General features: G+C 41.6%; 1 protein-coding gene and 1 long non-coding RNA gene across 2 annotated transcripts; one reads left to right on the forward strand and one right to left on the reverse strand.

Moving 5' to 3' along the window:
• The first annotated feature begins 2,384 nt into the window (after positions 1-2,384).
• On the forward strand, positions 2,385-2,925 carry LOC123470015. The gene is made up of 2 exons (XM_045169481.1): positions 2,385-2,749; positions 2,813-2,925. Exons 1-2 carry the CDS (start codon positions 2,473-2,475, stop codon positions 2,896-2,898), a joined length of 363 nt encoding a protein of 120 aa, XP_045025416.1. The 5' UTR covers positions 2,385-2,472; the 3' UTR covers positions 2,899-2,925.
• A 3,966-nt stretch (positions 2,926-6,891) lies between these two features.
• On the reverse strand, positions 6,892-7,387 carry LOC123470016. Its single transcript, XR_006643380.1, has 3 exons — positions 7,323-7,387; positions 7,188-7,252; positions 6,892-7,129 (listed from the first exon to the last, which is right to left on the reverse strand). It is a non-coding gene; the product is annotated as an uncharacterized LOC123470016 (long non-coding RNA).
• Between the last annotated feature and the right edge of the window lie 6,202 nt (positions 7,388-13,589).

A 13,589-nucleotide genomic window follows, 5' to 3' on the forward strand; every position in this document is an offset into this window, starting at 1 on the left:
TCCAGTCCTACCAGTAGACAAGGATACTGAAAACTAAAATAGGGTGTCTCCAAGTTGTTCGCCCATGCCCAACTTTGGACAAGGATATCAAAGACAAGCAAAATATGTCATCTCGACCCCACATGAACGAGGAATCTTTTTGTAATACCTTAGCAATCAAACATGACGTTATGAAATTATTGAACACGAAACATCAAACATTTATTGCCTTTTTAAAGGGAAGACTACAAATGATTCCAATGTTGGTGAAGTAGGCAGTCTTACCGCCTTATTAGCAATGTCATTTATGTCCCAACAAAGAAATCCAGAGGGAGATGACACGAGAAACTCTCCAACTACAAATGACGGGCAAGGATATGTAAAAGCATCGCATTGGTTTTCAAATTTTTTACCAACTGCCACCGTGAAATTTGCGCATTTCACAAAATCCGATACAACAACAGCAGACATGTCTTTAAGAAAAACAGTTATCGACCTCACTGTTACATTTGATGTGCCCTACCCCTGGATGTTTGACGGAAAAAAATTGGAACCCAATACAATTATCCGCAATCGGTTTACTAGTGTGACAATTAAGGAATTTGATTTCGTTTCCTGCTATTAAAATTTTAGATAACAAGTTATGATTTCGGTTATGGTTTCTTCTAATAGCCGTTTGATAAGCTGTTGTAGGGGTCTGTCATTTTTTAAAGGTATCATTTCAATGTGCCGTAGTAATTTTCCAACCGATAGGCGCTGAAATTATCCAGTGGTCCGAATCTTAACACGTCAGAAGACAAATGTAAAAGGACATGAATGTTGTAAGACATAAACAAATTTGAATAAACAGCTGTGGCTTGAAAAACAAAACGGGAAAGTAATGCGTTAGCAAATGCGTTATCATTGATGCACCAAGGTTCATAAGACAACAGCTTTACAGCAACATGGAGCAAAAGAAAATGCCTATAAAATGTAGGAGACAGAAACTGCTTGAATACTCTACGCCAAGATAATGGAGAAAAGACCTAAATTCAGATGACTTCCAACGAGATAGTTCCTTAATCGATCGAGGCTGTCGGGCAAATTCTACTCTGGATATAAAATTCCTTAATTGTTTTGTGATCAAGTTCTCGACGAGAACAACTCTTCTGCTTTGTAACGTTTCGTTTGGAATGGTTCTTCCTTTTTGATCTGTTCCAAAAATGAAAACCAAGATCTTTTTCATGACACCTAGACCTAGGTCAAGAAGATGCATTGGATCTAATGGAACATCGTTAACCATATCTAAGTAAGGAAAGTTTTCAAGAATAGATCGATCGACAATGGTGATGAGGAACGCAGTGCTTTTCCCTAAAGGAGAAATTTGTCGTAAGTCACCAAGAAAAGAACCCAATCCTCTACACTTGGCCCAACCGTAACGTTCAGACGAAAACCGTTTGATACACAAAATCATTGCCCTTGCAGGCGCATCGCAAATGAACGATTTAATATTAACGCGATAACAATTGCCGCAAAAAAAGCCCACTCTGTAAAGAACTTCTGGCTCCGTGATCAAATCCAATAAGAAAATCTCTGAGGCTGCTGGTTTGGAAAAACCATGAAACACACCAATGGGAAAAGGTAGCGAATCTTTGAGGAATGAAATATAACCAACGATTGGCCAAAACTGACTACCGGAACTATTTGCAAGATAGATACCATGAATTTCGACGTGTAACAGAATGGTATTACCAAGTAATTCGCGTACATTTTTCAGTAACAAGAGGGTATCTAATATACCTTTCTTGATACCAAAATGGTAATATTTACCAGGTGGAATTGATTTTAGTGTCACTGCATTTCTCGGGGTTTTCAGAAGAGTTCGAGTTGATAGCGGAAGATCCGGGTGGTAAGGCTTTAACACTGAGTCCACCACTCAATCAGGCCAAAATTGGGGGTTTTGGGGGTTTACGATTTTCGGAAAAGGGTGACGAAGGCATCGCAGCCAGTCCCCGTATAAACCATTTTGTGCGGAATTTTGCGGAAAACACAATGGTGAAATCCGCAATGTTGTAGCTAGCATAGTTTTTAAATTATTTAATAAAAACTAAGGGACCCCCAGAAATTGTAGTGTTTTTTCTGATTTTTGACATCAGTTTTCGGGCAAACCAGACCTTTAAAAAAAATCTAATTTTTTAGAATGAAGATTTTGCCCCTCCAGAGACATCTCGCCCCGTTTTTATTTTAAACGGTTATTAGCAGAGATATTGGCAAATGAAAATCTTGAAAATTTTTCTTCATTTTCTGAAGATTTTCGCCATTGACAGACGTCATTTCGCCACGCCATCTAGCGGCCGATTTTGGAAACAGCAAGGGAGATCTTTTCTTCTCGCCATTACTTTTTTCAAACTCCAACTATCGATACCTAACCAAACCCAGCTGTAGTACATCGATACCATTCTTTTCTCAATCATTCCGCGCAGTCACTGTCTAAACAACAACAACAAGGTTGAAATGTCCTCGCAAGAAGATTATTCTGATTTTGAACATGAACCAGAAAATGGGGAAAAGTTAGATGACGAGTGCTGTGAACGTTATGCAGCTGTCATCTGGAGTTCTCCCAAGTTCGTTGAGAACGACTATAACTGTGTTGACATTAGGAAAATTTCGAAAGACATGCTGTTGAATGGAGAGCTCCACGGCCCAATTGTTGTAAAAGTAAACATCAATGTTGGCTGTTTACAAGCAGTGACTACAGAAACATACATTGGAAGAGTATTTGCTACTGGAGGTATGAAATATGCATATGTTATCCCATGTCAATCGTTAACATTTTTATTCTTGTGTCAAATAGATGATAAAAAAATCCTGAAATCCCTTCTTGAGGCAGAAATTAGAAGGATGAAAACACAAGACAAGGCTAACACTGAAATGTATTAGCAACTTAATACACACCAAGAAATGAAATTGTTGTTTTATAATATTTGAATTATCGTCTTTAGTAGTTGCCAAAGTCTGTGACCTTCATTTCCTGAATCGTTTTGAGGGGCTTGCGTGTCAGAGGCGACACACTTCACGATATTCAGTAGTAATGCGATGGCGATCCTATTGGAATTTAATGTTTTGAAATTCAGTTCATGTTGTGTTCCATAGCTCAATTTCAGAATTACCTTGTAGTGGGTTTCTTGGCTGACTTGGCAGAGCCGGGCGCATGTGACGGAAGTCAAATGGATAGATTTCTGAGAGGATTTGCTACGGGAGCTTTACTGGAATGTCGTGTACGGATGCCGGATTTCATATTTTCACCTTACATTCGAACTAATTAAGAAATGCATATTAATGGGACGTAATTGTTTTATGAAATAAGATTTTTCCGGTAATGTAAACTGATCATGTCGAGTTGGTGCTTGAAAGTTTACAAGATCCATGGAAGTTGGTCCCACTGGGACAACCGATAATTTTTCTTTTGGTTTTTTCTTCCGTTTCTTACCCTTACCCTTTCATTTCCTTTGTTTCACGTTACCCATCCTGTGACTTTACACTTGACCAAAAAGCTAAGCTAAAGAGGGATGGTAATAAAAACCAAAAGTAAAGTTAGTTGCCAGGCATGCTTATCCAAGTGGAGTAGAGAAATGGCAGGCCTCTCGTGTAAATGTAAATCAGCAGTTTGCGATAGTTGCAATAATTGCAGACGGTGTAATTGTGAGTGTCAAGATGCAGTACAAAGTGATGTGCCGTCTTCAAGTAAACGGCGAAGAAATGAAGTCCAACTGGGGCAGCATAGACAGGTGTGTGAAAATGTGAATACCGGCACAGATTTTTCCAAAAATCCGCGCGGCATGTACACAGTATTAGGTATGGATCCAAATTCTCCAATTATACGGCATTTGCCTGCTAAGGCAAAGCGTTATTGTGTAACCACATGGATGGATAACTCACCACAAGCTAAATCCATGAAAACGAGAGTATTCCAAGTTTACAAAGAAATGTTTACTTTCATTTCCAATATTTTGTGTGGCGAAGCAGCAGAAATTTCCTTGGCGGCAACTGTAAAAGAATTCAGAGAGAAAGGAGTTACAAAAAGTCAAGTAAATCCGTGTCGCATGTCATGATTAAGACTATGTCATCAGCAGTAAAAAAAAACAGTAGAATTGCGGACAACCAGAGCTTTGCTTTGCTCTTCACTGACACGGGCGGAAGTAAAAAATGTGTGACAAGAATGGAAATGTGACTATAAGTAAAGACGGATTCCGAAAGGGGAAGTGCGATATGCAAGAACTGTTATCCGGGAAGACACTTACACCCACGCTACGAAGTGTTCGCCGCTTTCGATCTGTCGCTGTTGACTCGGCCATCACTTTCATACTCTCTTCCGAAAATGTTTCCTTCTTTTCATGGGGAACGAAACGTTGGAAAGTAGATGGAGTTGAAAAAATTTTTCCCGCTGTATCTCGAAAAACCACAAGAGCAAACATGTATTGCAAATACATCGCAACGCAAGAAATTACTGAAGTGAACAAGGTTAAACGTTCAAGTTTTTTTATGATCGCAGATACCCTTACTCATTCTGATGCAATATTGAGACGAGCTGTAGATTATGTTACTGGGTTTTTGGTGAATGACAGCTTTGCCATAATAGAGAAGCTCATCACCCATTTCAGTGGTAGCGCTACAGAACGACAGCGTCTTTTGGTTGAAATGGAAGTTTTCAAACGCTACTTGACATATGGCTTCAACAATGGTGTTGTCGAAAAGATACCGTGTACTGCTCATGACATACGTTATGGTCTCGGCGAGGATCGAACGGCACCTGAAAACCTTTGTGATTCTTGTCGTAATCTTTTCTGTTGCTTCCATTACCTAAAAGAAAAATTGACGGTTCCGGATTTGACGCAGCACAATCAGCTATAAAGGCTTTGATCGGCTGCGAAGAAAAGGCCATGCTTTATATGGGTCATCGAATGCGCGTCACCAACCAGCAAATGTCAATTCAAAAGATTTTTGATCACATGAAAGACGAATGTGTGAATAACGGGAAAAATTGTGTGTGATCACTCTCGATTACAAAATGAAACTTGATCCACTTTATTTCAGAGAGAAAACCGTGGATCACTACGGGAAGAGAGGCATGAGCTGGCATGGATCGATGGTCCAGTATTACACTATGGAAAACTTTGAAGAGACTTCAGCTCCCTTTCTCAATAAACTGTACCTGGATCACATCGTCGACAACGAAAATAAACAAGACAAACTTGCCGTTATCTCTATTTTGGAGGCCGTAATATTGGCCATCGAAAACATCTACCAAACATCGATCAAATAATTTTACAGTCCGACAATGCGGGGTGCTACCAGAATACGATGTTGATGTTGCTGATACCATACCTATCCTATGCTCATGGTATAGAAATTTCACGCATTATCCATACGGAAACGCAGGACGGGAAATCGGTTCTCGACGCACATTTCGCTCGTTCTATGCAACGTATAATTTCATGGTGTAAAGAAGGTAATTACGTAATGTGCGGCCTAATTGTGAAACCTACTAATATTATTTTCTCTGAAAGGTCACAATTGCGTCACTCCTGCTCAAGTTGTTGTTGCTCTCAAAGCAAATGGCGGATTGCATAACTGCACCTCCGAATTAGTTACGCTCAACGAGAAAGGCTGCAAAAATTGAAGTTGAATTTCCTGCGCTAGATGGGCAACTAAAGAAGTACGTTGGTAGAGCAAACGATGTGCTATTTTGCTTTCAGGATAATGTAACTGGACGTTATATTTCAACCCAAACCATGCCCGAAAACTTTAGCAGCCTTCCTGATTTTTCGTTGCGCGTCTTTCAACACTCGGGTAAAGTTTTCCCAGTCATACTTGGCAACGTCCCTCCCTTCTTGTCACTCACTCACAAACTTTGTTTTCTTACATAACTGTGCTTCTTAACTACAGATCAAGGACAAGGCAAATTTGTCTGTGTACTTCCATCGGAACGAAGATGCACCACAGTACAGCAAACTGCCTTTGACGAAGACTCAGATGAAGACATAACGCTAGAAGAAGAGGAATCTTTGCCCATCACACAACTAGATGACGCAGAATCAATAAACGACACGGATCAATCTATTTCAGACGTCAGCGATGTTGAAGCTGAAGGAACAGAACTAAATCCCCAGTTGAACCCGAAAAAGTAGAAGGAAAAGTAACCGGTATAACTGTCTTGACTGACAACGCCCTCACCAAAAGATCAGCGAAATGGAAAAGAAAACTATTTCATCTGCGGTTACAACTGTCGACTTCCTAAATCGTCATAAAGACATGAAAACTTATGCTATGAAAAGAGCACTACAGTTACAAGATGCTGGTGATATTGTCTTTCGCTCAATATCAGATAACACGGATGTTTCTACAGATTCCTATCTCCCGACTCAAGAAGATTATCTCGATCCTACATTCCGTTGTGGCTGGGCAAAGAGACCGAAAGTAGGGCAAATGTACGGTACGAAGTACGTGGAAGATTATCGGAGTGACATTAAAAGCCTCTACAATTCCGGAGAAGCCGACAAGAAGAACAAAAAGAGTCCAGCGCAAATGCTTGAAATTTTGGAGTCGCGATATCCGAACGAATTTTGCCTGCCATCTGAAAATGATATTCGCACCGAAATAAACAAACTCCAAACACAAAAAAATCAGCGACGAGAGATAACCGGCCAAGAGGATCCAAAGATGACGATGAACAAACAAACTTCATTAAAGATCTTGCTCTAAGCAACCCATCCCTGAAACCCACCGCTGCAGTTACAGCCCTGAAAGCTCGATTTGCTGTTGTCACTCTTACGGACGCTCAAATAAAGGCAAATTTTCCTACTATAAGGCTAAAGCGAATAAAAACACGTGAAACCTACCATTAATTGCAACACTTATTGTCCCTTTCTAAGAATTACTTTTTATGATCGGATGAGTAGTTGAGACAGACGCGTTAACTTGCCTAATTGCGCAAAGAGTGTGTCTGTGCTGTTTGCAAGACGTTTCAAACAACATGGTAACTATGAAAGATGTAAACCAGGCAACTGGAATACCTGATTGTAATAGTCAGAAGAAATTGCATGGCACTTGCAGAACCTGGGCCATTGCCATCAAAAGAAATCCCAGTGAAGCAGAGAGCTAGTCAACAAACCTAAAGAGATAAAAGTTAGATTCCCGCAACAAGTAAACATGTCTGACACTTATGTTACCAGAGACTCCATACCAGTGACTTCATACCAGTGACGTCTAAAACAAATCCCAGTGAAGCAGAGATCTAGTCAACACACATAGAAAGATAAAGTTAGATTCACGTAACAAGTAAACATGTCTGACAGTTATGTTACCAGAGACTCCATACCAGTGACTTCATACCAGTGACGTCTAAAACAAATCCCAGCGAAGCGAGAGCTAGTCAACACACATAGAAAAATAAAAGTTAGATTCACGCAACAAGTAAACATGTCTGACACTTATGTTCCAGAAACTTCATACCAGTGACTTCATACCAGTGACGTCTAAAACAAATCCGTAGTAATGAGACAGACCTAGTCAACATGCAAGATAGGAATTAAGGAATGCCATCATAAAACGTTGAAAACACCAATATGTGCAACAGTAATCGGAATAATCTTCTTGCGAGGACATTTCAACCTTGTTGTTGTTGTTTAGACAGTGACTGCGCGGAATGATTGAGAAAGAATGGTATCGATGTACTACAGCTGGGTTTGGTTAGGTATCGATAGTTGGAGTTTGAAAAAAGTAATGGCGAGAAGAAAAGATCTCCTTGCTGTTTCCAAAATCGGCCGCTAGATGGCGTGGCGAAATGACGTCTGTCAATGGCGAAAATCTTCAGAAAATGAAGAAAATTTTCAAGATTTTCATTTGCCAATATCTCTGCTAATAACCGTTTAAAATAAAAACGGGGCGAGATGTCTCTGGAGGGGGCAAAATCTTTCATTCTAAAAATTAGATTTTTTTAAAGGTCTGGTTTGCCCGAAAACTGATGTCAAAAATCAGAAAAACACTACAATTTCTGGGGGTCCCTTAGTTTTTATTAAATAATTTAAAAACTATGCTAGCTCAACATTGCGGATTTCACCATTGTGTTTTCCGCAAAATTCCGCACAAAATGGTTTATACGGGGACTGGCTGCGATGCCTTCGTCACCCTTTTCCGAAAATCGTAAACCCCCAAAACCCCCAATTTTGGCCTGATTGAGTGGTGGACTCAGTGTTAAAATCTTCAACAGCTGATCAAATATGGAGAATTCTACGTGATTTTTTATTTTCCATGTAGCTAACTGTGACTTAAGTGATGGTTTTTCAGCTAATTCATCATCTTGCGCTTGATTTTCATCACTATGTTCTGGCGTTGTAGATGGAATGGCTTCAACATCGGTCTCATGTTCTTGTGTTTCGTCGGAATTTTCATCAACGAAGTTGTGTAACAACATCGTAGATGGCTCCTTAAGAATCAATTACTGATAACATTTTCTGCATTTCGTTAAAATCTTAAGATATGCATTAGTTTATTACTAGGTTCACTTTGCTTTGTAGTAATATAATGAATAATTTAATACTAGCTGCAATTGCCTGTACGAAAGAGGGTTAACAATAACAGCTGACAAGGTAGCTGTCAATTTAATATTTGAATTATTTTTCTTTAAATAACTTTGAAGATTTGTGTAAATTTAAACAAAATTGCTACAAACAGGTAAGTGTAACCTATAACACTATCAATACATTAGGCTTCATTATGGGTTTAAAAAATCATGTTTGACTTTTTCTATTATGCCCTATTCAAAATTAATTCAATGTGAATAGGTTTTATTATTTAATTAATTTTTAATATCATGTATTGTGTGTTCCTTACTAACGATTTCTTCTAAATGTTTTGGTTCCATTACTTCTCGTTGTACTGTTCCTGTCTTGTCTCCTTTTGATGATTTTTTATGTGCTATTGAATTGTTATTATTAATTATTTATACATATATATTAAATTGTTGTACATACTTACTTTTCAAATACTCTTCAGTGAAGATGGATGACATCAGTTCACGTACAAATTTGTACATGGTAAATTTGGAACTTTGTACTGTCTCTATGTTAGTTGTATTAGATTTAGTTATTTCATCTATTTTATTTTGTCTTGTCTATATCAGGAATGTGAAATGGTTGTTTTGTAGGAAATTTCTGTAACGTAATAAATGTTATACTGTAGTATTTATCTAAATGATATATTTTTGTTTGTTTTACTTTCTTTTTACCTGTAGATCATAATTTTAAAATGTTGCCTCAGATGATGTATCATTCATCTCGATGTCTGTATTTAATTAGGAATTATTCGAGGGTCACGTAGCGACCCGAAGGATAATTGTAATTATATGAATTACGTAACGAAGACCTTAACGGTGTAGAACATCTTTATTTCAGCTCCTCCAAAGTAATACAAAAACTGGCAACGCCGATCGCTTCCTCTAGGCGCCCGATAGAGCTAGCCCCTCAGAACTTTTCAGAAAGACAAAATTATGCGAACACAAACAAATAAATCCAAATATGAAAAATCTTGTTATTTCTGGATGGCACATCGGGGGCCAAAAAGATGAAAATCACGTGGAGAAGACATCAGTTGATATTGCCAAACTTGTTGAACGGCCGCTTTCCCCTGAAGAGAACATAAACAGAAAGAAACAAAAGACCAAAAAATTAAGTTGCATGCTTCGGGAGGAGAGGGCGGGATATTTGAGACCGTTAAGGTCTTCGTTACGTAATTCATATAATTACAATTATCCTTCGGGTCGCTACGCGACCCTCGAATAATTCCCAATTATATTCTTACTCCACTTCAACCTTAACGGTGACTTCAAAGCAGTCAACTTGTTTGTGTGAGAACCGTCTGGGCTACAATGTTAGTCGTGGAAGTACGTCGATAAAATCGATTGAATGTTGATTCAGCTGACCAACTGGCGGCCTTAAGAATCTGTCCAACAGGGACCCCCAGGTTTGCAGCCTTGGATGCAGCCGATCCCCTGGTGGAGTGGGCTGAAAAGGATTTGTCAATGCCAGCTAAGGATAAACAATTTTTTATCCACCTTCCTATGGACGAAGCTCCAACAGCTTTGTGAGGGCGTTTCAGGCCGATGAAAAGAGAGTCGGTCTCCGGATCACGTAGAGAAGTTTAGCGAGTAAAAAAACTAGATAGGCAGGGAAAAAGACCGTAGAGGTCCTGAGACCTGGGTTTTACGGGGCTGCAAAATAGAAAAGTTGGCCGCCGAATTCGAGATTGAGATAGACGAGACCGAAATCGCCGCAATTTCCGAAACACGGAGAAGGCACGCTAGTGCAATTAACATAGCTAACTTGGAAGAAATGAGGGCAAAGGATAGGTCGTCATTGTCTGGCAAAGAGGTGAAATAATCCAAAACGACGGCCGGATCCCACATCGAGCTATAGCGAGCTCGGGGTGGCTTTGAGTTGAAACAACCCTTTAGGAGTTGTACAACTAGCGGGTGGTCACCGAGGTTACGACCGTCCACCGGCTCTAGAGTCATTGAGAGCATGGATCTGTGCAAGTTGATGGTCTGCGATGCTGAGCCGGACTTGAATAGATCTGTAAGATACTGTAAAACATAGATCAGAGAGTTTGACAGGGGATCTTGATCCCTCGTAAGGTTCCAATGATACCAACTGTTCCAGGCTGACTGGTAGGCAGTTGTTGTGGAGCTACGGTTGCTGGCCAGCAGCAATTCGATAATTTCCGGAGAAAATCCGTGTTCTTCGAACCGTCTCGGGATAATCTCCAGGCGGAGAGGAGGAGTGCTCTGGACTCGATCAAAGGGTGTGGATTCAGAGCGCTGGAGTGCAAGAGGATTGGATGAAAGCGGAACAGTCGAGGGATGTCGATTGACATCTCTAATAAGAGAGGGAACCATCGCTGTGTCGGCCACAGCGGGCAGACTAGTACAATGTCCGCTTTCTCCTTCGCAATTTTTCTCAAGCACCGTGGTATTAGTGAGAAGGGCGGGAAGGCGTAACCTTGGAGCCCTGTCCAGTTCAACGAAAAAGCATTCACCGCCACTGCATTGGGTTGCGGCATCCAGCTGACGAACCTGATTAACTGAGTGTTCCACGCTGCCGCAAATAGGTCGATCTCCATCGCCCAAAGTGCGCGAAGCAGCCTGAACCGGTCTGACAGGAGCATCCAGTCGCTGGGGTCGAGGGCTGACCGTGACTCCATGTCTGCAATTGAATTCAATTCCCCGGGTAAGTGAGAAGCTGTCAGGGAAATGTTGCGCGCTTCGCACCAAGAGACTATCTTAGAAACCACCCTAGTTAGCGACAGAGAGCGTGTTCCACCACACTTATTTACATAAGCAACTGCCGTAGAATTATCTAGAAAGAGGTGAACCGAAGTATCAACTGAGCTATTGGTAAACGCTTGAAGGGCAAACAGTGCAGCCAGTAATTCAAGTTCGTTTATGTGGCGTGAGCGGTCCTCCAGGGGCCAGGGGCCACGCGTTGTTATTCCGTCACACACCGCACCCCAACCGCTAAGCGACGCATCCGAAAAAATCGATAAGTCTGGGGGAGAGATTAAAAAGGATTTTCCGTTCGACTGCCTAATGTGTTTTACCCACCACTGTAGGTCTATACGAGCTTCGTTCGAGAGAACGACAGATTTAATCAAATCTCGAAGAGAATGCATGGACCTGATATGAAATTTCTGTAACAGCCGAGAGTGCCCCTGGTCAAATGGAATTGTAGGGATGGCGAAGGATAAGGAACTCAGTACTGAAGCGATGTCTCGCAACTTCACTCGATCAGCAGATAGGATTGAGGTGCAGCGAGAAACAATTGAATCAACTTTGACAAGTGGAAGCGAAAAGGTCAAAACGCGCGTATCAATGTCCAGTCCCAGAAACTCTATCAATTGGGTAGGGGAGACGACGGATTTCTCCCAGCTTATGAGAAACCCGACTGAAACAAATAGATCCGTAACGATTTTCAGGTGACAGGAAGCCTGCTCAGGTGTCTCTCCAATAAGGAGGATATCGTCCAAGTAAATGATTAATCGAATGCCCATTGCTCTCAAACGCGCTACTAGAGGCTTTAGCAGTTTTGTAAATACGCGAGGGGCAGATGACAAGCCAAACGGAAGGCATATGTATTGACAAAACACATCCTTCTATACGAAACGGAGAAATTTGTGATGTTCCTGTGCTATCGGAACCAAGTAATAGGCATCCTGCAGGTCCAGCTTAATTAGCCAGTCGTTGCGACGGATAAGATACTTGGCGCTATCGAGCCCCTCCATTTTGAAATGTTCATATCGAACAAAGGAATTCAAAAATTTGCAATTAAAAATTGCACGCCACTTATTTGGCGTCTTTTTGCGAATTACAAATAATGAGCTATAAACTGCACCCTCTTCATGAGAAGTGGCCTTAACGACAGCGCCCTTTGTCAACAATGTTCCTATCTCCAGATCACAAAGAGCAGATTTGTCGGCGTCCAAATAGCACGCTATAGGAGGATTAGGAACAGGGGGATGGGAAAATTCAATCAAGTAGCCTGACTTAATAATCTTCAAAACCCAATGGTCGTTCGTAATAGAGTTCCAAGCCTCGTAAAAAAGAGAGAGACGAGCGCCAACCTTATTGATGATATGAGGGAGCGGAAAGGCTACGTACTTGTTTGAGTGGCTGAAAGAACCTTGTCTCTGCTTCCCCGCCTGGTTCGAGCTCGTCGATCGATGCTGGCTGAAATTCCAATTCCAGCCTGATCTGAAGTTGGCCGACCCGCCGTGACTGTGATCGCCCTTGCGATTTAAATTGCTGCCTCGACGGCTAGAATGAGGACCGCCGGCGCGTCCGATTTTGTCCATTCTTGCATCTGCGTCTGCCTCCTTATCAAGGGCTGTGATGAATCTCTCTCCAAAAAGATAGCGATGTTCGCGACTAGAAAACAGGAGTGGGTCAATAAGCATACCGGAGAACTTGGGAGCAATATGGCGCATAGCATTGGAGCGACGAAGCTTGGAAATGTGAGAAAATACGTGACCGAGCAAACGGGTGGCTGTAGCGACCGGCAACTCAGCGTCGCAATTAGCGGGCATTGAGCCCAGCAGGAATAAAAGAGGCTCAATGACATCTTTCACCTCTCTCTGAACAGAAAGCAGTTGTTTCTCCCAGTAGTTTTTAAGTTTTGCACGATCGGAATGTTCGCCTAGGTTGCGTAACCACTTGCGAGCCATGGATGGGTCTAGAGAGGGGGCCATGAGTTCATACTTTCCTTCAAAGGTTGGCTTGTAGGAAGACCGCAACGTGATGCCCTCTGACTTTGAGTCAATACCATACTGCATCCAGCGACGAATTTCGCGGACACGAGACCGAGACAGCATACAGACATTAGCAGGAGAGCCGTCCTCGTTGTCGTCACGAAGGCGTTTGGGAGACGGTGAGTGAGACCTCGAATATAGCGAACATGAGCTAGAACGAGAGCGTGATCTCCTCTTGCCATGCCTCGAAGTAGGGCTGGAGCAAGAGGCAGAATTTGGCCGACCACGTGAGCCACCTGCCTCGGCATGCCGACCACGTGAACCACTGGCGTCAC

Source organism: Daphnia magna, linkage group LG2, assembly GCF_020631705.1.
Source record: "Daphnia magna isolate NIES linkage group LG2, ASM2063170v1.1, whole genome shotgun sequence".
Classification (NCBI taxonomy): Eukaryota; Metazoa; Arthropoda; class Branchiopoda; order Diplostraca; family Daphniidae; genus Daphnia; species Daphnia magna.